The sequence below is a fragment of the Ictalurus furcatus genome, chromosome 19 (assembly GCF_023375685.1).
Source record: "Ictalurus furcatus strain D&B chromosome 19, Billie_1.0, whole genome shotgun sequence".
NCBI classification, from domain to species: Eukaryota; Metazoa; Chordata; class Actinopteri; order Siluriformes; family Ictaluridae; genus Ictalurus; species Ictalurus furcatus.
The window spans coordinates 5,971,898-5,998,307 of NC_071273.1; the positions used below are offsets into that span (position 1 = coordinate 5,971,898).

Here is a 26,410-nt window from a genome sequence, read left to right on the forward strand (position 1 = left end):
TGGTCCTGGAGAACCCTCTCTCCTGCACTTTTTAATGTTTCTTGCTCTAACGCCCAACACTCAGAGGGCTATTAATTAGCTGATTAGTTGAAAAATGTGTGTTGGAAGCAGGGAAAACACTATGGCACTACAGGACTAGGGTGAGGGTGTAGATTGATGGTTAAAAAGTAAAGTTAATCAATTTTTAAAAAATAAATAAATCTATAACACAATAAAGTGTGCTAAATAAATAACTAAAGAGCTCTAAACTCTTTAATCCAAAACCTACTACATATTATTTTCTATATTTTCTATTTTCCGTTGAAAACAGGTAAGCACAGTAAATCTGGGGGTGTCTTGAACTCTACATGATGTAGTTCTGCGATGACGTGTCTCTAGACTGCAGAGGCGGAAGTAGACGTGTAGCTGCTGTTCGGCCAACAACCATCCTGACTCTACATCAAACTCAACATTAACAGTCCATGTAAGTTATTAATCTTTATTATGCATGAATATTTACAACTGTAGTCTTCTTAAATTCTTCATGTGACGGCATGCTGGCTGTATATAGGTCTTTTAAATATTAAACGAGGTATCTGATTTAGCTAGGTAGCGTTAGCTAGCTCGAGTGTTTTTAAATGTCTTTACAGCTCGCTAACCGGAGTCTTCAGCATAAAGACGGACTACGTTTGGTTTATTAATTGTTGCGTTGGTGTAAATATGAACGGACATCTTAGATTTCTGCATTCAGTGGTCAGTCACTCATCTGAAGTAGTGATGTGTCCGAGTGCGTGAACGTTGTGAGCCGATTCTCTTGTAAGCCGGATTTTTTAATTATTCTTTTTTATTATTATTGTTATTATTAAGGTCAACAATTAACAAACACACAGTTGCAGACATTTTTAAACAAAGACGAACAGTTATCACTCATACTGTCGCACACTTTGTCCGGTTTAGGACAAAATGGCAACGAGCCGTTTGAGAACAGAAAGAGTCGACTCGTATTGGTGAGTCGAGACAAATGATCTGACTCACTGAAAAGAGCCGGAGTTAATCACTAATCAGAACCAGGATGGAGTTCACCAGTTATTTAGATGATATATCATTTTCACAGTCCTGTTTTTATTATTTGTGGGCCATTATTATTATTATTATTATGGGTAGGCACACTGTTGTTCTACCTTTCTTCTTCTAATTTTTTATTATTATTATTCCATTTCTTGTTCTTCTGGCTAGGGTGGCTATGACCGCCCATAGAACCATCTGGTAAAAACTTGTGAAATTTGGCACATACATTGGGAAAAGTCTAAGGAATATTTGGGCCAAGTGCTGCCAACACTCTAGCACCACCATCAGATCAAATTTGGGCCTAATTTTTAAGTACATTTATGGTCGTAACCTTTGGAACCACGTGTCCAAAATTTAAAGGCCAGGCATCCCTGGAGTCCCTGGGTTGAGCCGAGTTCAACGCACCTATGACGTCAATTTCCACTTCATTTCTTTTCTGCCATCTTGGATTTTGTCAGAAATTGTTTTTTTGCTATTCCACGTACAAATTTAGTCAAATCATCTCTACATTTGGCACACGTCACCTTCTCAGTAAGCCTCATAAGTTATGAAAAGAATTTTGATTATTCCAAACGGTTTATCCGCAATGGGCCAATAATCTGACAGCGAAGCTAGCAATAGGAAGTGAGGTTATATCTCAGCAGTGGCTTTGTGCATTGACACAAAATTTTGTAGGGAGCTTGAGGACCGTGAAGCTATGCACCAAATTTTGTCAGTGCCACTTACTGGTCAATAGTAGCAATGACTTTTTTTTTTGTTTGTTTGTTTTGTTTTTTTGTTACTCCTCCTCCAAATTTTGTTAAATCTTCATCAAATTTGGCTCACATCATCTTCAGACCCGTCTAAACTTGAACAAAGTGGTGGGGGAAAGGTCCAGACTGATGAGAATTGTAGTGCATCTGAAGCAACAATTGTAGCTTGTCTTTGAATGTACAGCTCAACAAGTCTGGGTGCTTGGACCCTGAAAATGCTGCTTGCAGCTTTTATTATTTTTATTATTATTAATATTATGTTTATGCCAACAGCATGGTGACAGACGTACAGCTGGCCATCTTTGCCAACATGCTGGGAGTGTCTCTGTTCCTGCTGGTGGTGCTCTATCACTACGTGGCAGTCAACAACCCCAAGAAGCTTGAATGATCATAATAACACCAAGATGAATCAGAAGGTAACTATCATGATCAGTGATTCTCTGTGCTGATCTTTCAGTCCTCCAGGGCTCAGTAATGGATTCAGGCACATGTCTGAAATGCTTGAATAGTTTAGGTTGGCCTATTGTTATCTTCTTATTTATTTGTGATTTATAGTTTACCCAAGGACACTGTACAGATGAATATTGAATGAACACCATAAGCAGATCTGTGAGTTTGTATGTTTACACATCCTCTCTCCTGTTATAGGTGAACATTGTGATTGGGGACCACTGAACGAAACAGACGATGATGCAGCCTGTAAAGTTGTTGTTTTGTATGAAAATGTTAATAAATTTGTAAATGTTGAGCCTGTCTTGTCTTGTTCGTTTACAAAGTCAACAACTTCTTCATAAATCTTATTGAGGATACACTTGCCTTGTATGAACATGCTGTAGTTTGTTTTAAAGAGAATCCCGTGAAACATTAAGAAAAGAATATATGCATTTTAAACACTTTCTAGCTAATGAACTCAGAACTTGTATGGTGGGAAAATGTCATGGAAGTTTTCTGTAAGGAAACGTTTATATAACATTGATGGACGTGTCTCGGCTTTCTAACTAGCGATGTCATGAGAACCAAAACTTCGGTACCAATTCTGTACCAACATTCTTAAAATGTGACGGTACTTGTTTTTCTGCAGTAGCATGGGTATTGTTGGTAATGAAGGTACCGGGGTTGAACTTCTTCCGGAACTGTGTTGGCTCAAATTTAGCCTATTACCCAAAAACACTTAAATTCCAACATAGAAGCCAATACTCACATCTACCTCTGAGCCCAGTTGGAGATAGAAAAAAAGACACCAGCCGTGAGTGAGAAGAAGCAAGGGTCCAGCTTTATTGGTTCCGTTCCACCACACGAGATCCACACTGATGAGAATTCTCAGAAGTGATCTGATCCCCTGAGCTTAAGCTCCAGTATTTATACTGTATTTACACAGTAAATAACCCATATGTTTCAAGAAGACTATGATATCAATACCAATAGGGTAAAAAAAGAGCTCATCTACCTTACTATTATGTTAAAAAAAAAGGCTATTCCACTTACCAATAGCTCAAAAACCAGGGCGTTTCAACTTACACATAGAATCAAAACCAGGGGTTTTCAAATTACACATAGAATCAAAACCAAGGGTTTTCAAATTACACATAGAATCAAAACCAAGGGATTTCAAATTACACAGAATCAAAACCAAGGGATTTGAATTACCCATAGAATCAAAAGTGGAGAGACAAAACAATCTAGAGTGACCTTGGTCTTACTATTATCTCGCGGGGGGGGGGGGGGGGGGGGCAGCTTGACACAGCTGCCCTTATAAATGGCTCCTCATGGTTCTCTCTTAAAATTAAGGCCTTCCTTGCGAGACAAGAATCTTCACCATCTGAATTATGAGTAAGTTATATTTTTCTGTATTTCTAGTTTATAATTTATTTTCATATTTGCTCTATATCTCTTTTATATATAATTATACTGCTTGAAAAACGGTTTACTGTATTTCCTACTTCATAATATCATTATATTACCCTTCTACTGTTCTGCATATCCTGCCATTCTGTATTTTGTAAAGAGTTTTTCTATTATTATAAGATATTACCTTAATACTCCTTTTTATTATTCTTATAAAGTTATAATGTTATGTGTGAGAGAGAGAGAGAGAGAGAGAGAGTGTGTGTGTTATGTCTACATGCCCGCCCTTGACTGTACGAGAGTGTGTGTGTGTGTGTGTGTTAGCACTCCTCAGCTCGTATACTTCTTTTTGACTTTTTGACTAATAAACCATAGTGTATTACTCTTAAAGACCTAAGATCTTTAAAGTGTGAATCCAATTCAATATTCAATATCAGTCAATATCCGCCTCACACCGCTTCTGTGTGTCTTGGTGCCCGTCTTTTCTTCTTCTCCCCTTTACTGGATACTAGGTCTCCCTCATGTTTATTTTATGACATTTTTATCCACAACAACTGATGGGGGCAGCAAATACGCGTAAGTGCTTCAGTCCACAAGTGGTGAAGAAGAAGAAAACTTACAAGCACAGGGGAAAAACTACAGAAGATGGCGAAGTTTAGCTCCGCACTGACTCGTTGAGAGGAAAGGTATTAGAGTCAAATATGGAAATACTTCGCATTTGAGATGGATGACAACAAACATATAATTAATGTGCTGAAGCCAGTGTGCAGCTGATGCTATCGTTCATTTCGGACAAAGCGAGGAAACGCCTGGAATTTGGCGAAGCACCTGAAAGACGGGTCCTATATTATGTTTGTTTGAGGCAGCTGGCATTGTGGCCGTGAAACCAGCTAATGTTATGCTCCATGTAATGTTAGCGATAGCCAGATATTTGTTAACGACGCTAACACATTGCAATGATATAAACTACCTCCTAATGGGCCACCATGCATCGCCATTCAGCCCGTGTCCTGTCAGCTAAATGTAGCCTAATGTCTCTAATAATTATTCAAATGTTCATGCTTTTAATAAATCTTTTTGGCCTGCCACCATATCAGTGAATTTAAAATAATGCTTGCATTCAGAGTATAAGGGTATGTGTGTGTGTGTGTGTCTCAGATGCAGGACTGTAGAATACCACAGACTGGGAGCTGAAGAAGTCATAAGAGAGGAACCGAACGTTACACCAGGAGCTGCTCAGCTCACCAGCACTAAGAGGCTGTGAAAAGTAGATCACGAGGATCATAAGTGCTTCTTATCACAGCAGCTTCATAATAACACATCTAACATTCTGTCACTTTCTACACAGCAGAAACAACTTTGGAAAATTCAGTGATCGACTTTATTAAATTAATCAAATGTTTGGTTACCAGAACGAGAGCTGAAGGTTCATGCTGACATTTAGTGGGCAGCAGCTGCAGGTTTGGCTCAACGACCTTAACACACACACACACACACACACACACACACACACACACACACACATAGACAGAAGCAGCCTACAAGCTCAAATGTAGCTTAAAATATAACTTTTTAGACTGACACATACCTGGAGGACAGAGGGAGTATCTACAGACTCTCCCAGCACATCCTCAGACTCTGCAATAAATTACTTTTATGTGACTCAGAATTACAACTTCATTTACAACGAATTGTACATTTAAAACCAATAGCCAAGTTTATTAGTTAGTAACATTAGGATCAATACTGTATTGGGTTGAGCCCTTAAAATGGGTAGCCATGTTTTCAAGTGCACCAGCATTCAGCTAACTACTAAATGTCCAAGCAGTAATAACCCTGGGATAGGCTCCAGGTTCCCCTGCGACCCTGAAAAGGAGTAAGCGGTTGAAGATGGATGGATGGATGGATGGATGGAAGATTTTACCAGCTACTCATTTAGATGTTTAACTCTGTTCAGTAGAGCGAGAGAGAGAGAATACAGGCAACATGATTAAACTCTCTAAAACCTCCTGTCCATCACCCAAATCTATATAAATATTATACTGTGGAGTTATTAAACTCCACAGTATAACTCTTTAGTTATAAACTAAATTCTTAAGCCAATCTAATCAACTCTGTGAAGGATTTTAGTGTGTAAATGAAACCAGGAGCCAGGTTCGCTAGCACGGTAACTAGCATTAGGCTAATTCACACCAATGTAATGTAGATAACATTAGACTGTAACACTGTAACTCGAACATGATTTATTATTGTAAAAGCAATGAGGCAGTAAAGATGCGTGAGATGTGGATTGGGGTTTCTGCATAGAAACTTGATTTTAATAATAATTAATTAATTAATTAATTAATTAATAATAAACTTTTTATTAGTGTAGGATCGAACCAGGCAGCAGAGATGATAACAAGAGAAGATAAGACATTCCATTTAAACAGCCCTCAACCACTCAAACTCAAAAAATTAATTCAAGTTCTTAAGCTTCATAATTCAAAGAAGCTGTTGTAACTGGGGCCAACAATTCGGGGGTGGACAGAAAAACCCACCATTAGTAAACACTAGTGGCCTTTGTCAGAGTGGCCACCTGGCCAAATGTTGCCGTAAAACCATAACTCAACCCCTCAGAATGCCACAAGTGGGTTGAGAAACAAGCCCTTCTCTTGGACTCACCAAAACCAGATGGCTTACCCAACAGATAAAACCCAAAGTCCTTCACCCATAAAGTGATAAGTGCAGGAAGAAAGGGGGGAGGAGCCCCCCATTTCCTTGTTGAATCAGCACATTCCACAATCAGGACACTCCAAAGAAACAATGACTGTGAAAATTAATACATCTTTGAAACAACTACAATCACCTATTTTCTGCCATGCTTCCTTCTGGACTTATTGTACTTATAACCATTAATTAACATTAATTATTTCATTTATTTAGCATGTATTAGTATAGTAGTACTAGAAAGATTATTGTGTTTTACTATTAATAGTGTACTTAACATATATTGTGTGTGGTATGTATGTGTTCATAGAATAATTTTCTGGTAGATAAAAATATTTCAAATTCAGATAGGATGTCATTATATGTACGTTAGTATTTTGGACAAAGTTTAATCCACGCATGAAAAGGCGGGGAACCACCCATCTGCAGTGACAACGGACTGAGTAACATCATGGGAGGAGCATTTGGCTTACACCCAGCCCTAACACAATCTCTGGTTGGTTGGAACTCTTAGAGGGCAGGACTAGCCAGACAGAGTTAAAATACAACTCTCTGCTTTTTTCCAAACTGTCGGTTCTCTCTGCTCCCTCAGCTCAGTAAAATCAACTCATCTCACCTCATCAGCAGCAGCGGGAGTCTTCAATCAACATCTGCTCAGAGACCCAGCCTAGAGCTCCACAGCTTTCCAAAACTCCCACTGCCAGCTCTCCCAACATCCCTCATACTAGATGCCGTTACAATCAGCATTCTGGTTAGAAATTCTCTCAACAGGCAAGCAATACCACAGACTCTAGCTAAGACAGGTACATATAATATTAAGTTAAAAACCCTTGTAAAGAAGTGAAATCAGATTGATAACATTGGTTGTTGTTCAGGTCATGGTCTGTGGAATAACATCCTTTGTTCTAAACTCAGAACTTCATTCACTCTGTTAAACCATTTTCACCTCTGCTTGATTGCGTGTGTGTGTGTTTATGTGTTAGATTAGTTTCTGTGTTGTAGTTCAATAAAGTTTTGTGTGTTTTTAAACACGCGTCTTATTTGTTTACAAGGGCCACTGCCTTGAATTGCAGATCCTCCTACATGCTCTTCAAATAATGTGTAAACTGTATTTAGGGTATTATTGCCGGTGACCACGGAGGTAATATCTAATACATAATTAATGAATACGCTAAGTTCAACTTATTGCTGGACGAATAGTTGATCAGAAATACTAGATTAGCCAAATTTCCCCTTTCAAGCTGATCTGCTAGTCAAACCTGCATATTTGGGGAGTATAGAACAATTTAACCCAAACAGCTAATTTAACCCAAACAGCTAATTTTTCCCAACATCAGCCATTATTCACTCTGGAGCTCTTCTTAAGCCCATTTTACACCAGAACACAGTCCCAGCTGCTGTCATGTGTGCTGCCAGTGTCCACTGTGAAGTCCACTTTGATTAAAATAAAACAAGTGTATTATTTTTGTCTTAAAATTGAAACACTACAAAATACAACATTCATGCTATATGATTCAGTGCATGCCCATAATCTAAACAGCATACAGGTGATATTTCAGACTGTTGCCTCTGCAGAAGCTCGCACTGTGCCATTGGTTACAATTCAAACTTTGTGAAAGTTTTAACTGTCACAGAGTGTAGAAATTAAAATCTCATTTGATTAACAAACTTTATGTGATCATACACAATGGTAATGCATACCTGGTATATTTACTATGGTAACCGAGAAGTACAAAACAAAACACATTTATTTACATTTAAATTTATTCATTTAGCAGACGATCCAAAGCAAAGTACAATTGAGGAAATACAATTCCAAATCAGAAAACACATTAACAGATCAGAAAACACATTAACAGATCAGAAGACACAATAACAGAGCAGAAAACACATTAACAGATCAGAAAATAAAATTAGAAATCAGAAAACACAATAATAGATCAGAAAACGTCTGGGTTACGCATGTAACCCTGTTCCCTGAGAAGGGAACTAGACGTGGCATATAGCATAACACTATGGGAGTGCATGTGACCGGCCTCTGAAGCTTGTGTAAAATCATACCTCTATTTATAGGCCTGCTATGATCAGGTGACGTGGCAATTAAGTGCGTCGCGTGATATAAATATGGCAGCTGTGAACCACGCCATCAGCCTCTATTATCTGAAGCAAAGACGCAATTCACAGGCCTGCCCTGGTATGACAAAGCTACATAACATCTCGTTCCCTTCTCAGGGAACAGGGTTATATGCGTAACCCAGACGTTCCCTTTCAACGGGAACTCCACGTTGCATTTAGCATAACAGTCTGGGAACGAGAATAGCCACTCTGTCATACCAAGGGTACAGCCTGTTCAAAAAGACCCAAGCCAGGGTCTCTGCAAGACACACGAGCCCGGGGCGGAATGAATATCCAGGCTGTAATAACAAATGAATGTGTGTGCCATAGACCACCCTACAGCAGCACACACATCATGTAAGGATACCCCTTTGGACAAAGCCTTCGAGGAAGCGACCGCCCTAATGGAATGAGCCCTTATGCCCAGAGGCGTAGCAAGACCTCACGCCTCAAAAGCGATAGAGATTGCTTCCACTCTCCAATTAGAGATGCGCTGCTTTTACTCAGCATCACCTCTACTGTCACCGCCAAGCAGACCAGCAGCTGCTCCGACTTACACCACTGGCCGGAGCCCTTACTGGACACAGCAGGTGCATTCTCTCTTGTTTCGGTGTGAGGAACAGAGGAGGGCAGAAAGCCTACAACACCACAGGCTGGGCAGCAGATGTAGGCACCTTCAGAATATAATCCAGCCTAGGATACAGGAAGGCATTGGCTAATCCAGGGGGCCACGTAAACCCTGATTGTAGAAGGAGCCCACCCTGCTGAGAAACGTCCTTATAAGAACTCCAGGACTGTAGCTATTGCACAGTTCACTGGGTCTACAGTGGATCCCTGCAGATGGGAATCTCCCAAGGAGTGCCATCTAGCAGGGATATTATCTCTGAGAACCATATTCGAGCTGGCCAATAAGATGCTACTAGCAGCAGACGTACACTGTCTTGGAGAACTCTAGCTACAACTTGTGGGAGAAGATCGATTGGCGGAAAAGTGTACAGATGTGACCTTGGCCACATGTGCACCATGGCGTCGAGCCCTCATTGTGCGGGAGGAATAAGGGCGAACCACACCGGGTAGTGTGTTTTCTCCTTGGAAGCGAACACATGCAGTCCCGCTTGGCCAATCCTCAGCCATATGGACTCCACCACTTGTGGATGGAGCCACCAATCCCTGGGCCTCAGCCCCTGCCTCAACAGGAAGTCTGCCCCCACATTCCAGTTCACTTTTCCCACATTTTGTTATGTTACAGCCTTATTCCAAAATGGATTAAATTCAATCATTTTCCTCAAAATTCTACAAACAGTACCCCATAATGACAACATGAAAGAAGTCTGTGTGAAATCTTTGCAAATTTATTAAAAATACAAAACAAAAAACAACAAAAGCACATTTACATAAGTATTCACTCCTGAATAACTACATTTAGTACCATGACATAAAATTGAGCAGATATAATTAAAATCCTAAGTCAATGCAATAGTAACCCTAAGTGAAAACAACTAAAAAAAAATTTGAGTAGATATAATGGAAAAGCTATGTAGATGTAACAGAAAATGAGGCTGTTATTGAACAAATGTGCTACATTTACTAAATGTTTCTAACTGAATTTAATTCACACAGGACTTCTAATGATCGTAATTAATGTTACATTTACTTATTATTATTATTATTATTATTATTATTATTATTATTATTATTATTTTAAAAAAAAAACTGTATTTACCCTTTACTCCAGGAGTAGTTTACTTGAGGTCAATATATTTAATGAAACCAAATGATAAGCATAAAGTAACTGTACACACATTAACATTTTAATTACATGTCATATTTGACCAGTATAACATGAGATTAAGTCTAAATTCAACCTGGTTTACATTTGTAACAATGTCAATGCTACAAAAACAGTGAGCTGTATGGAACAAACCTGTATGACTTATCTTCAGTGGTACAGAAAAGGAGATGTAAGGCAAAACAGCAGAAGAAACTGATACCCTCAGTCACCATTCACGATCACCTAACCTTTTTTCTATACAATAAATGAATGGTGAGTGAGAGTAAATGCTAGGTGTGGAACAACATTAGTGTTAGTAGATGACAGATTTTTAAAACTATATCTCACACAGTAGGCACTTCATAAAGAAATGTTACCCTTGGAAATAGAGCACAGAGAAATATAGTGAATAAATAGTTTTCCATTGCAAGTTCTTTGCACTTGCAATATTCAGTTGGTTATGTCCCTTTTTCAATAAACTTAAGTTAAACTAAACTGTCATTATCCAAGCTTCCATGCCGAATTTGGGAACAGCGCCACCTACAGTTCATGAGATTTGAAAATGAATGTTTTTGCTTATAAACTTTGAATACTTTGACAGAAAATTATGATCTTGGTGGCTACGTATACATTGAGTCATGACGAATCAGTGGATACCAATTTTGCCTGTAAACACAACCATCTTCTGTTGGCTTGGACAGGTGTGCAATTCGAGTATGTATGTGAGTACGAGTATGAGTAGTACGCATAACGCGACATTTTAAAAAGCTAATTCTAGCTCGAATTTAAAAATCATTTAAAATAAAATGTGTTACGTTAGAGGGAGAATCAGAGTTTTGTGTCTCACTCAGAGGTCTGGATTGGTCGATTAAAGTGGGCATTCCCACTGGTTAAATATGTGTATTCCATGCTTGGTATTGAAGTGTTTGCGGGAAAAACAGGAAAACAACATAAAATCATTAATTTTGCTAAAATCCAGAGAGTAAGCAATAAAATCTCATGCTACAGAATACTACAGTCCATGACAAATAATATAATATTACAGTTTAATGCCTGAATGTCGCTTTATCTCCCTTTAAAGAATGAAAATTTAAAACATGTATCTAAATTTGACAAATTCACGTGGCTAACTCTCATGGCTTTATGTCAGAGCACTTGTGTGTCATTAATGAACTTGAATGAGAATAGCTCCGCCCACAGTGTCCACAGAGGTACAGCTTCTGTCCTGTATAACTCTGCTGGTGGCTGTGGAGGGTCCTCTAGTAACGAAAACTTCTCCCACACTGGGAGCAGTGATACGGATTCTCCCCTGTGTGGATGCGCTCATGTTGTTTGAGATGACTCTGAACAGTAAAACTCTTCTCACACTGTCCACAGGGATATGGCTTCTCTCTTGTGTGGATACGCTCATGTCGTTGGAGATCACATAGTTGGGTAAAACTCTTCCCACACTGTCCACAGTGATACGGCTTCTCTCCTGTGTGAATGCGCTCATGTCGTTGGAGATAACTCTGAACAGTAAAACTCTTCCCACACTGTCCACAGTGATACGGTTTCTGTCCAGTGTGAATACGCTCATGTCGTTGGAGATTACTCTGGCAAGTAAAACTCTTCCCACACTGTCCACAGTGATACGGCTTCTCTCCTGTGTGAATGCGCTCACGTTGTTGGAGTTTACTCTGGCAACTAAAACTCTTCCCACACTGTGCACTGTGATACGGCTTCTCTCCTGTGTGAATACGCTCATGTCGTGGGAGATGATTCTGACGAGTAAAACTCTTCCCACACTGGGAACAGTCAAATGGCTTCTCTCCTGTGTGGATGCGCTTGTGATATTTGAGATGATGACTTTTAGAAAAACTCTTCCCACAATCTGAGCACTGGTACATCTGGAAAACACAATAAAATTACTCGAGATGCTTAAATAATTTTAGATTTTGTCCCCATGTGTTTATGGAATTGTTATTGGAAATGTGTCCTACAATACTGTAATACAGTTTGACCACCCAATCACCCACCTGTTACGACACGGCGAAATCGGTGCGGCAGCTCACAAAGTGTAGTGCCGCCCAGGGACATGGCGGAGGAGGACTACACTTCCCAGTCATACCCGCGCTTGAGTTCACCGGAGTTCTAATTACGAACACCTGCAAACACCTAAGGTTATATAAGGGCCTCCCTAGCATTAGCCGCTTGCGAAGTAACTGCTCAGCAGCCTCGTCTCTGTTTGTTTACCAAGCCGATTTCCTTAGAAGTGTTTTCCCTGGTGCTCGACTTAACGCTCGTCTCTCACTACGCTTTTGCCTACGCCCCTGATACATAGCTTACCTGTTCTGTCCCGATTCGATTCTCGTTCTGGATTCTTTCTCACGTCATCTCTCTGCTCGCCCGCTCTTGTCTCCGTCTACGCTTCGTAACAGACTACTTCGCCGTACTATGGAGGCAGCGGGCACCCCGGATTGGGAACGTGTCATCCTGGAACAAAACCGCGCGCTAGTGGTGTGCCGGGAAGAGATATCCGCGTTGCGTGCCGCATCTACCAACGCCACGCCCCCGGCTCTCGCGTCACCACCGCCGACCGCCCCAGCGCGTGTTCAGCCGACACCAGCTGCGCACATTCCAGCGCCGGCTGTTCACACTCCTGCGCCGCCAGCGCACAACCCGCCTCTGCCCACACCAGAGAGATACGCTGGGGAGCCGGAGCGATGCAAGGGCTTCATGTTACAATGTGCGCTGTTCTTCGAGAGTCACCCAGAGATGCCTGAGGTCCGTAAGTTGACCCATTTTATGGAATTACTCTCCGGAACAGCCTTGGCGTGGGCCACGGCTGTGTTGGAGCGAGGAGGCGGTGTCAGACCCTCATTAGATGACTTCCTTGCCCGGTTCCAGCGCGCCTTTGACCATTCTCCTGATGGCTGGGAGACTGGTGATGAGCTCATGCAACTCAAACAGGGCTCTTGTACTGCAAGAGAGTACGTGCTAGAATTTCACACTATCGCTGCCCGAAGTGGCTGGAACGAACCAGCCCTTAAGACCGCGTTTCGCCGTGGCCTCAATCCGGAGTTAGTGCAAGAGTTGGCCTGTCAGGGTGAACAGCTAACTTTTGATGACCTCGTGGATCTGACCATAAGGCTGGATCGTCTGCGCCGTACCAACCGTCCCATACCGCACGGTTTACTGCCAGCTGAGCCGGGCGCAGCGAGCGAACCCATGCAGCTCGGAAGGGCACGGGCCCGCGAGGAGGAGAGGGAGAGAAGACGCAGTGAGTCCCGGTGCTTCTACTGTGGTGAGGACACCCACGCCGTCCGCCAATGCCCTCCGCATGGACCTCCGCAGTGCTTATAACTTAATTCGTATTAGGGAGGGGGACGAGTGGAAAACGGCCTTCAGCACCACCTCTGGACAGTAGGAGTACCTGGTCATGCCGTATGGGCTCGCTAACGCCCCCTCCGTGTTCCAGAACCTGATCAACGACGCTCTGAGGGACATGCTAGGAAGGTACGTTATCGCCTACATTGACGACATCCTGATTTATTCGACCTCCCTGGAGGAACATGTCCAGCATGTCCGGCACATACTGCAACGCCTCCTGCAGTACCAGCTTTACGTAAAGGCCGAGAAGTGCGAATTCCACCAGCACAAGATCTCTTTCCTGGGATATATCATTAGCCCAATGGGAGTCGCCATGGACCAGCGTAAGATTCAGGCGGTCGTGGAGTGGCCCACTCCGCGAACCGTCAGAGAGTTGCAGCGTTTCCTTGGCTTTGCGAATTTTTACCGAAGATTCATTAAAGACTTCAGTAAAGTAGTGCAACCCCTGACGTCGCTCCTGAGAGGTAAGCCCAGGCGACTGCTGTGGACCCCAGTTGCCCAGGAGGCTCTGGAGAGACTTAAGCGGGCTTTCACCACGCCTCCCATTCTCAAACACCCGTATCCCTCCAGGCCGTTTGTTGTGGAGGTCGACGCATCGAAGGTGGGAGTGGGAGCAATTCTATCGCAAAGGTTTGGCGAGAGTCCCAAGTTACACCCCGTGGCCTTTTTTTCCCGGAACTTGTCGCCAGCAGAGCGCAACTATGATGTGGGGAACCATGAACTTCTGGCCATCAAGCTGGCCCTAGAAGAGTGGAGACACTGGTTGGAGGGGGCAGTACACCCATTTGTTATCTTCACGGACCATAAGAATTTGGAATATCTATGAACCGCCAAACGGCTCACTCCTCGCCAAGCCCGCTGGTCCCTATTCTTCTCCAGGTTCCAGTTCACCCTGTCTTAACGACCTAGTTCAAAGAATACAAAGGCCGACGCCCTGTCTTGCATTTATGCCCCAGAGCGGCCGACGGAGCAAGAGAGTTACATTATGCCTCCCTCCTGCATAGTGGGTGCCCTAGAGTGGCCCCTAGAACAGAACTTAGCCCGTATTCCCAGCGCAAGAATCCCAGCAGCCTGTCCTCCCGACAAACAGTTCGTGCCTAAGCGGTACCGTCTCGAACTCATCACCTGGGCCCACACGACTTTGGCCACGGGCCACCTGGGGGCCCGCCACACTTACCAACTGCTGGCCAAGAAGTACTGGTAGCCCAACATGCTTAGAGAGGTTCAGCGCATCGTATCCCCGTGTTCCTCTTGCGCTCAGTCCAAGGGCCCACGTGCGCTCCCGGCTGGCAAGTTGGTGCCCTTACCCATACCTGAACGTCCGTGGTCCCATCTGGCCCTTGATTTCATAACCGACTTGCCGAAGTCGCAGGGGAACTCCGTGATACTGGTGGTCGTAGATCGGTTCTCGAAGTCCCTGCGCTTAATTCCATTACCAGCCATCCCATCTGCCTTCACCAAAGCGGAACTCCTGTTTCAACACGTCTTTTGTTACTTTGGCATCCCCGAGGAGATTGTGACTGATAGGGGGCCATAGTTCACATCGCGGGTTTGGGCCAGCTTTATGAGGAAGATGGGGGTCGCCATTAATCTCACGTCCGGGTACCACCCCCAGGCTAACGGACAGGCAGGACGGGCCAACCAGGAAGTCATACGGTTTCTTTGGACCTACTGCTCTACCAACCCAGGGGACTGGAGTCAGTACCTACCATGGGCAGAATACGCCCAGAACTCGCTACGGCATTCCGCCACCCAGCTCACCCCGTTCCAGTGTGTCTTGGGTTACCAACCGCCATTATTCCCCTGGAACGCGTCTCACACGGACTCGCCAGCAGTGGATGAGTGGTTCCGCCGAAGTGAACAGGTCTGGGAGCGTGCCCATCAACAGCTAGTGCAGTCGTCCCACATCGCTAAACGAAAGGCCGACCGGCGCCGGAGGGCTCACCCTAATTATCGACCCAGGGACAGGGTGTGGCTCTCCACAAGAGATTTGAGACCCCTCACGGGCACAAAACTTCAACCGAAATATATCGGGCCCTTCCGAATTCTGAGGCAAATTAATGAGGTCACGTATCGTCTGGACCTTCCGAGACACAGTCGCATCGCCCCGTCTTTCCACGTCTCACTTCTCAAACCTGTGATCTCAGGCCCCTTGGCCACAGCGGTGCCGGAGGATTCCCCACCAGAACCGTTGGAGATAGAAGGCCGCCCAGCCTACTGCGTCCGCGACATTCTAGACTCCAGACGGAGGAGAGGGGGACTCCAGTATCTGGTAGACTGGGAGGGGTATGGACCAGAGGAACAGTGCTGGGTCCCAGCCCGAGACATTCTGGATGCAGGCCTGCGTAAGGACTTCCATGCGGCTCATCCAGACAAACCGGCCCCCCGGAGGGGGGGAGGCCTCGGGGAACTTCGGCTCCCGGAGTGAGCCCTTTGGGGGGGGGGCTCTGTTATGACACGGCGAAATCGGTGCGGCAGCTCACAAAGTGTAGTGCCGCCCAGGGACATGGCGGAGGAGGACTACACTTCCCAGTCATACCTGCGCTCGAGTTCGCCAGAGTTCTAATTACGAACACCTGCAAACACCTAAGGTTATATAAGGGCCTCCCTAGCATTAGCCGCTTGCGAAGTAACTGCTCAGCAGCCTCGTCTGTTTGTTTACCAAGCCGATTTCCTTAGAAGTGTTTTCCCTGGTGCTCAACTTAAGGCTCGTCTCTCACTACGCTTTTGCCTATGCCCCTGATACATAGCTTACCTGTTCTGTCCCGATTCGATTCTCGTTCTGGATTCTTTCTCACGTCATCTCTCCGCTTGCCCGCGCTTGTCTCCGTCTACGCTTCGTAACACACCTTTAATAGCTGTAATTTAAGATTTGTAATTCTATCATTTGTAACATTGTGATTTGTAACCATTTGCACATCTGGAAAGGCACCATCAATGCTGAAAGGTATATATAGGTTTTAGAGCAACATATGCTTCCATCCAGATCCCATATTTACTAAAGATACCCTTTTTAAACCCAATCATGTTACTAGCCTGTTGCCAGTTAACCTAATTAGCTGTAAAATGTTCCTCCAGCTGTTTCTTTTCAGTAAAACTTACTTTTCCAACCTTTTGTTGCCCCTGTCCCAACTTTTCTGAGACATGTTGCAGCCATCAAATTCAAAATTACCTTATTTTTTTCTTAAAAGGGTACATTTGCTCAGTTTAAACATTTGATATGTTTTCTATGTTCTATTGTGAATAACATATGGGTTTATGAGATTTGCAAATCACTGCATTGTTTTTATTTACATTTTACAAAGCATCCCAACTTTTTTGGAGTTGGGGTTGTAATTCCATTAATTGCAGCTCAATTTTACTAATACCAAAACCACTGTGACTGATCATTTTTAAGAGCCAAGATGAACAAGACAGTTGACCTTACACATAATTTCTCATCACTAATCACACAGAAATACTTAATGTAGATCTTTATATGTTTATAAAATTCAGAGACTAGCCATACAAAGATGCCCATGCTCTGGGCACCAATGTTTTTTTCAAGCTGAAGCACTGAATGTGTTTAGACTCTGGGAAATTAACATGAACCTTACTGTGTTTCAAAATACAATAATTTAAAGCATTATTGTAATCAATACACATTCTCTGTTAATTTTTTTTTTTTTTTTACTATCAATCATGTGTGAAGTGATTTGCTCATGCCACATGCATGCTTCGTAAAATTCCAGAACACCACATGCCTGGAGACTTGTATGGTGATCCCTAGGTTTGGGTGATATGATCAGTCCGTACAGGATTTCACAGATTCTTGTAACTGTTGCGGCCAAAAATGCTTGATGATGTTGAGATTTTTTTTCAAAATTTGCAACACAACCTATAGAGGTTTTTTTGTGCTTCTTTTGCAGATAGCTGGATAATTGGTGAAATTGTTTGCACAACATTTCCCAGGGATGTTTGTTGGTAAATGAGACCTTTTAGCTACAGTGAGGGAAAAAAGTATTTGATCCCCTGCTGATTTTGTACGTTTGCCCACTGACAAAGAAATGATCATTCTATAATTTTAATGGTAGATTTATTTGAACAGTGAGAGACAGAATAACAACAAGAAAATCCAGAAAAACGCATGTCAAAAATGTTATAAATTGATTTGCATTTTAATGAGGGAAATAAGTATTTGACCCCCTCTCAATCAGAAAGATTTCTGGCTCCTAGGTGTCTTTTATACAGGTAACGAGCTGAGATTAGGAGCACACTCTTAAAGGGAGTGCTCCTAATCTCAGCTTGTTACCTGTATAAAAGACATCTGTCCACAGAAGTAATCAATCAATCAGATTCCAAACTCTCCACCATGGCCAAGACCAAAGAGCTCTCCAAGGATGTCAGGGACAAGATTGTAGACCTACACAAGTCTGGAATGGGCTACAAGACCATTGCCAAGCAGCTTGGTGAGAAGGTGACAACAGTTGGTGCGATTATTCGCAAATGGAAGAAACACAAAAGAACTGTCAATCTCCCTCGGCCTGGGGCTCCATGCAAGATATCACCTCGTGGAGTTGCAATGATCATGAGAACAGTGAGGAATCAGCCCAGAACTACACGGGAGGATCTTGTCAATGATCTCAAGGCAGCTGGGACCATAGTCACCAAGAAAACAATTGGTAACACACTACGGCGTGAAGGACTGAAATCCTGCAGTGCCCACAAGGTCCCCCTGCTCAAGAAAGCACATATACATGCCCGTCTGAAGTTTGCCAATGAACATCTGAATGATTCAGAGGACAACTGGGTGAAAGTGTTGTGGTCAGATGAGACCAAAATGGAGCTCTTTGGCATCAACTTAACTCGCCGTGTTTGGAGGAGGAGGAATGTTGCCTATGACCCCAAGAACACCATCCCCACCGTCAAACATGGAGGTGGAAACATTATGCTTTGGGGGTGTTTTTCTGCTAAGGGGACAGGACAACTTCACCGCATCAAAGGGATGATGGACGGGGTCATGTACCGATAAATCTTGGGTGAGAACCTCCTTCCCTCAGCCAGGGCATTGAAAATGGGTCGTGGATGGGTATTCCAGCATGACAATGACCCAAAACACACGGCCAAGGCAACAAAGGAGTGGCTCAAGAAGAAGTACATTAAGGTCCTGGAGTGGCCTAGCCAGTCACCAGACCTTAATCCCATAGGAAATCTGTGGAGGGAGCTGAAGGTTCGAGTTGCCAAACGTCAGCCTCGAAACCTTAATGACTTGGAGAAGATCTGCAAAGAGGAGTGGGACAAAATCCGTCCTGAGATGTGTGCAAACCTGGTGGCCAACTACAAGAAACGTCTGACCTCTGTGATTGCCAACAAGGGTTTTGCCACCAAGTACTAAGTCATGTTTTGCAGAGGAGTCAAATACTTATTTCCCTCATTAACATGCAAATCAATTTATAACATTTTTGACATGCGTTTTTCTGGATTTTCTTGTTGTTATTCTGTCTCTCACTGTTCAAATAAATCTACCATTTAAATTATAGAATGATCATTACTTTGTCAGTGGGCAAACGTACAAAATCAGCAGGGGATCAAATACTTTTTTCCCTCACTGTATACTCATGTTCGATGCACGTGAATTGAAGAGAAAAATATTGCAAGCTCCTCCGAATATTGCAGAGTCTGCAGGGTTGAATGTGTGTGTGTGTGGGTGTGTGTGGGCACACAGAATTGTTTTTTTTTGTCTGTGAAAGTAAAAGGGACTGGAATAAATGGGACCCAGTAAGCTGCACTCTTGTCTGGCTCATCTTTATGAAGAGAAAAGACCTGAAAACATGGATATTACACAAAAGTGGCAGAAAGTTTACAGCACTCTGGCTCTAGAGTTCTCAGAGAACAGACTACAAACTTCTGCTCAACACTGAAAATGTTGTCGTATCACCCCACTCTGTCACGGATTATTATTCACAAACCTAAGTCTATAACACTAGAAACATATTACACTCGTCTTATTGATGTATCTGAAACAACACTGATGGAAATCTTTTGAACGATAATGTATATTTTTGTGAATTGCTACGAAACTATAAACATTAGTTTTGAACATGTGCATAAATCTTCTGTTCAACCCAAAACACAAAGTCTTCTGAATAAAACCCAAGTAAGACCCCATTTCTGCCCACATCTATTATGGAATATTTTAATCAATCAGAGAATAATTCACTCACGTATAATCAAAGAATACGGTGTGAAAGAGTATCAACAAGTTATAATCAATAAATTAATCCATTAAAACCTACGTTTAAAGAGTATAACCAAATATTAATCAGTATACTGGTACCTGTTCGAGCTGGGAATGTACAGCCATGGCCAAAAGTATTGCCAGCGAGATAAATTTTGTGTTTCGCAAAGTTTCCTGCTTCAGTTGTTGTGGTGTTGATTCACATTGTTTCTAGATTATTTTGTAGAGTGATCAGGTGCATTTTAAATAATTGCAAAAAGCTTTGTTGGCCAAAAAAATGAACTTTATCACAAAAATCCAAATTTCACTGTTTTATGGCCCTGGCACAAAATGACCAGCTAACTTCATTTCACTAATCATATCATCAGCACATGGGAAAGTGTCAAGGAGTACTACTCAGGTGAAATCTCTATCATTCTGATTGGATAATAACAGCAGATTGATTGCTATAAAAGGAGGGAAGAAGTGCTTCCAAACATTGTGTTCTTGTGTTAGCAATGGTTACCTCCAAAGAAAGATGTGCAGCCATCATCACTTTGCATCAAAAAAAGCCTCACATGCAAGGACATTGCTGCAAACAATACTGCACCTGAAAGAACCATTTACCGGATCATCAAGAACTTCAAAGAGAGAGGTTCAACTGCAGTGAAGAAGGCTTCAGGATGTCCCAAAGTGTCCAGCAAGCGCCAGGACCATCTCCTCCTGAGGAGTCAGCTACGGAATCGTGTCACCACCAGTGCAGAGCTTGCTCAATACTGGTAACAGGTAGATGTGCATCTGCACGCTCAGTGAGTCGAAGACTTTTGAACAATGGCCTGGTGTCAAGAATGGCACCAAAGAAGCCACTTCTCTCCAAGAAAAACCTCAAGGACAGACTGACATTCTGCAGGAAGTTCAAAGATTGGACAGCAAAAGACTGGTGCAAAGTTATTTTCTCTGATGAAGCTCCCTACTGACTGTTTGGGACATCTGGAAGATCAATTTTCCGGAGAAAAAGAAAAGGCGAACGCTACCATGAGTCCTGTGTCGTGCCAACAGTGAAGCATCCTGAGACCATCCATGTGTGGGGTTGCTTTTCATCCAAGGGAGTGGGCTCTCTCACAATTCTGCCCAAAAGAACCTGTGGTCAATCCTCAAAAGGAGAGTGGACAAGCTGAAGCCCACGAATTGTGATCAACTCAGTAATAAGCAGTAATAAGGGAAGAATGGATCACCATCAGTCAGGATTTGGCCCAGGACCTGATATCCAGCATGCCAGAGCGGATTGCAGAGGTTATGAAAAACAAGGGTCAACAATGTAAATATTGAGACTCTGCATATATTGAATTTTTTTTTTTTTTTTTGCCAATAAAAGCCTTTAAAACTTATTAAATGATTATCATTATTTTCCAGTATACCATAGAAACAATTGAAAAAGTTATGTACAAATACTGAAGCAGCAAACTTTGCAAAACACAAAATTTGTCACTGCCAATACTTGTGGCCATGACTGTGTGCAATCTTTTGGAAATGTAATTTTTTTTTTTTTCTTAAGAGAGCGCTGGCTGTACCACGCCACCATTAAAATAATGAAAGGAGGGAGGCCAAAGTCTTAGAATTAATGGTGGTGCACGGCCAAGTTCTGAATAAATAAAAAAAAGAGGAAAAAACCCAGTCTGATGAGTTGATCCACAGACCAGCTCGGCTTTGTCGTTTTAATAATAAAGTCTATCTTTTGACATCGAGACCCAGAAACTCTTAGTGTGCTTTTTGCTGAAGAAGATTCCATGACCCTATCAAACATGTTGAGCAAGTGTTACACATTTCCATCTAATGAACTTTAGTTAGCTTGTCTTTTGGTTTGCACATCTGCTAACTTTTTAGAATTTACAACAGAAACATGCAATGAAATCAGTTCTTTATTAATAACCTAAAGGCCACATAAAGTGTGAGCCCTGACCTGATCCCAGCTAACACAGTTACTTTGTGAAGACGTAACCGGACCGAACCATATTTGTTGCAACGACGTATCAAATAATGTTCCAGCCATGTAATTTTGTGATTCTCATATTCGTTGTGGTGACAATATACAATTCCAAAAAGGTGGGACACTGAGTAAAATGTAAATAAAAACAGAGTGCAATGATTTGCACATCTCATAAATCCATATGTTATTCACTATAGAACATAGAAAATATATCAAATGTTTCAACTGAGGAAATGTACCGTTTTAAGAAGAAAAAATATGGTCATTTTGAATTTGATGGCTGCAATACATCTCAAAAAAGTTGGGACAGGGGCTACAAAAGGCTGGAAAAGTAAGTGTTACTAAAAACAGCTGGAGGAATATTTAGAACTAATTAGGGTAATCGGCAACAGGTCAGTGACATGAGTGGGTATAGAAAAGAGTATCTTAGAGAGGCAGAGTCTTTCAGAAGATGGGATAGTATCTGGATGGAAGCAGATGTTGCTCTAAAACCTGTATATACCTTTCAGCACTGATGGTGCTGTTCCAGATGTGCAAGCTGCTCATTCCATAGGCACTAATTCACCACATACCATCAGAGATGCAGGCTTTTGAACTGAGCACTGATTTAAAAAAAAAATTAAATTTAAAAAAAGTATGATCTCTCTCCTCTTTAGTCCTCTTTAGTTTAAAAGATGCTGCATCCATGGTTTCCAAAAAGAATTTCAAATTCTGATTCGTCTGACCACAGAACAGTTTTCCACTTTGCCTCAGTCCATTTTAAATGAGGTTTTGGCCCAGAGAAGACGGCGGTGTTTCTGGTCATGTTCATATATGGCTTCTTCTTTGCATGATAGAGCTTTAAACAGCATTTATTGATGGCACGATGAACTGTCTTCACAGACAATGAGTTCTGGAGGTGTTTCTGAGCCCATGCAGTAATTTCCATTACAGAATCATGCCCGATTTTAATGCAGTGCCGCCTGAGGGCCCGAAGATCACGGGAATGCAACAGAGATTCCTCCAGATTCTCTGAATCTTTTCATGATATTATGTACTATAGATATGTTCATAGTCTTCACAATTTTATGCTGAGGAACATTATTTTTTTTTGCAGATTGGTGGACCTCTGCCCATCTTTACTTCTGAAAGACTCTGCCTCGCCAAGATACTTTTTATACGCAATCATGTTACTGATCTGTTGCCAATTAACCTCCAGCTGTTTCTTTTTCTTAACACTTACTTTTCCAGCCTTTTGTTGCCCTGTCCCAACTTTTTTGAGACATAATTTTGAATTTGACGGATGTAACACCTTATTTTTTTTTCTTAAAATGGTACATTTCCTCAGTTTAAACATTTCATACATTTTCTATGTTCTACTGTGAATAACATAAGGATTTATGAGATTAGCAAATTACTGCATTTTGTTTTTATTTACATTTTACACCGTGTCCCAACTTTTTTGGAATTGGGGTTATAGTTGTATGTTGTTGAAACGTGACGAGCATGTTCCAACAAACATACTGATACATTATAAAGAAGTAACTGGACCGAACCATATTAGTCACAACAATGTACCAAATAACGTTCCAGCAATGTAACTTTGTGATTCCTTTATTCATCATGGCGACGTTATACTTGTACGTTGCTGGAACGTAGTGAGTACGTCCCAGCGACCATTGTCGGGAGTTTGATCATTTAATCCTTTCAATCATAACTCAAGAATATATGAGCGGCTGCTTACCTGTCTCCCGTGACAATTCTTCAATTTAAACTCCACCTTTATTAATAACATCTCACTCCTTTGGTCGGGGTGGATATGTGATTCTCGAGCCATTCCTTCATGGACAGCGAAGCAAATTTATTTACTTTGAAACCCATATAGGACTGACTTTCATTCCCTGACTTCAAATTCCTATGTTTTTAAATGGAATTTGTATTGTTTTTGATGGAAGCAATTAAAACAATGCAATTATAATGGAATGTGTTATGGAATTTCTATTCGACACATCTGTTTAAAATGTACTCATTAAGACACACCTGTGCCTCAAGTAACATCAAGCAATAATCAGCAACACATTTACAGAATTTATTCATCAGCATTTTGTCATTTTTTGTCTAAACATACTAAGCTAATACATGAGCATTAAGCCAAATAAATATTTTGTAGTCCATCCATCCATTTTCTATACCACTTATCCTACTGGGTCTCAGGGAACCTGGAGCCTGTCTCAGGGAGCATGGGGCACAAGGCAGGGTACACCCCGGACAGGGTGCCAATCCATCGCAGGGCACAATTTTGTAGTCTTACCAACAAATTTATATGCAGCACCAAAAAATTAACTTAATGAATATTATCAATTCATAAATTATTAATTAACCAAATAAATGAATCAATTATTGTAACCACAGAAAAAAAAGCATTGTTCTTCAAAAAGTATAAGTGTCTCATCATCATCTTCATCATTGTTGCTGCTGTGGAGCCGTCTCTGGTCCTGCTGCTGAAAATAAACAGTATATTTTAGTTTTACAGAAATTAACTACAGCTTAGGGTAGATACTATGCTTACAATATTTAAGGAGCTCTTGTACTCCTAATTACAAAAACCTAAGCGCAAAAGCAAAATTTTAGGAGCACAGTTGAAGTGTAGGCTTTTGTAAATTTTTTAAAATAAAATGGAAAGTTCTGGTCCTTGATTCTGATTGGTCATTGCGAAGGGGTGGGCACATTAATGTTTTTATTTAAAGATTATGAGGGCATACCTTTTTAAATATTTATGTGTTTATTTATTTTAATATTTATTTTGTTTTTATAATATTTAACGGTCCAGAAACGTCGTGGCCACGTCCTCAAAAAACTCTCTAACTAGTCTCATTAAGAACAATGTGAAGACGTGTTATTTTTATTGGTTGATTCAGTGTTTACAACAAAATTAGCAACTTATTCATTAACTCTTTTACATAACAGACTGAGGACACAATCACATCTGCATAATTCAAAACAAAAGTAGAATAGAGACAAAATAATGAAATAAAAATAAGATAACATTTGTTGTGGTTTGCTATGAGTTTAATCTTGTCCAACAATGAAAACAGGGTTCTGGCTTGGGGAATAGTCATTATTTTCAGTGAGTTCACATATATAGATAGTTATTTTTAAAAAAAATGTTTGGTTGAGGTGGTGTTTTTAGGCATCTACATTTATGGATAAAAAAATGTGACAATTATTACATTATTTATCAAAAAATAGAATTTTTTTTGTCATCGAATATTATTCCAAATTTAACAACATCCCAAGTAAAAGAGGGTATAAGAGGAATCTTTTGTTTCAACCAGTTGTACACATCACTCCAAAAACCTGGAACAGATTTGCAATAAAAAAAAACAAATGTTCCATTGTTTCTATATCAGCATTACAGAATAAACATACATTCGAGATTTCCATGTTAAATTTAACTCTTAGAAATTATTTAGTGGGTTATATTTCATTTATAATTTTAAAGTGCACTTCTTTGAATTTGGGGGATATGGAATAAGAAATATATAACCCCAGTTCTAATATACAACAGAGCATATGTTGGTCTAAAACCTGTATATACCTTTCAGCATTGATGGTGCCTTTCCAGATGTGCAAGCTGCCCATTTCATAGGCACTAATGCACCACATACCATCAGAGATGTAAACTTTTGAACTGAGCACTGATAAAAAGCCGGATGGTCTCTTTCCTCTTTAGTTTAGAGGACGCGGCATCCATGGTTTCCAAAAAGAATGTCAAATTTGGATTCGTCTCAATACAGAAAAGTTTTCCAATTTGCCTCACTTCGTTTTAAATGATCTTTGGCCCAGAGAAGACTGCAGCGTTTCTGGATCATGTTCATGATCATTATATATGGGTTCTTCTTTGCATGATAGAGCTTTAACCAGCATTTGTGTATGGCTCAGAATCATTCCTGTTTTTAATGCAGTGCCACCTGAGGGCCCAAAGATCACGGTTATGCAATATTGATTTTCTCCCTTGTGCACAGAGATTTCTCCAGATTCTCTGAATCTTTCGATGATATTATGTACTGTAATAGTACTCCAGGTTCCCTGAGACCCAGTAGGATAAGTGGTATAGAAAATGGATGGATGGACTACAAAATATTTATTTGGCTTAATGCTCATGTATTAGCTTAGTATGTTTGGACAAAAAATGACAAAATGCTGATTAATAAATTCTGTAAATGTGTTGCTGATTATTGCTTGATGTTACTTGAGGCACAGGTGTGTCTTAATGAGTGCATTTTAAACAGATGTGTCGAATAGAAATTCCACAACACATTCCATTATAATTGCATTGTTTTAATTGCTTCCATCAAAAACAATACAAATTCCATTTAAAAACATAGGAATTTGAAGTCAGGGAATGAAAGTCAGTCCTATATGGGTTTCAAAGTAAATAAATTTGCTTCGCTGTCCATGAAGGAATGGCTCGAGAATCACATATCCACCCCGACCAAAGGAGTGAGATGTTATTAATAAAGGTGGAGTTTAAATTGAAGAATTGTCACGGGAGACAGGTAAGCAGCCGCTCATATATTCTTGAGTTATGATTGAAAGGATGAAATGATTAAATGATCAGACCATGGCCGTTGGGA

At 41.3% G+C, this 26,410-nt stretch overlaps 2 protein-coding genes across 3 annotated transcripts in view; one reads left to right on the plus strand and one right to left on the minus strand.

Moving 5' to 3' along the window:
* Positions 1 to 345: 345 nt before the first annotated feature.
* ost4 (oligosaccharyltransferase complex subunit 4 (non-catalytic)) lies at positions 346 to 2,547 on the plus strand. 2 transcript variants are annotated; one of them, XR_008388636.1, is made up of 3 exons: positions 346 to 463; positions 2,073 to 2,215; positions 2,448 to 2,547. XR_008388636.1 is itself a non-coding variant. In XM_053650878.1 (2 exons), the coding sequence occupies exon 1, from the start codon at positions 2,074 to 2,076 to the stop codon at positions 2,185 to 2,187; it is 114 nt and encodes a 37-aa protein (XP_053506853.1). In that variant the 5' UTR covers position 2,073; the 3' UTR covers positions 2,188 to 2,215; positions 2,448 to 2,547. The 2 variants fall into 2 exon arrangements, 1 of the variants encoding a protein (XP_053506853.1); XM_053650878.1 differs by lacking the exon at positions 346 to 463.
* An 8,781-nt stretch (positions 2,548 to 11,328) lies between these two features.
* Positions 11,329 to 26,410, minus strand: part of LOC128623031 (zinc finger protein 850-like) — a 207,434-nt gene continuing 192,352 nt past the window's right edge. The window contains 1 exon segment of the mRNA XM_053649876.1: positions 11,329 to 12,119. Coding sequence (XP_053505851.1) covers positions 11,499 to 12,119 — 621 coding nt within the window. The 3' untranslated portion in view covers positions 11,329 to 11,498.

Excerpts from the sequence above, each read along its gene's own strand:
- ost4 (XM_053650878.1), top strand. The coding sequence starts at position 2,074 with ATGGTGACAGACGTACAGCTGGCCATCTTTGCCAACATGCTGGGAGTG.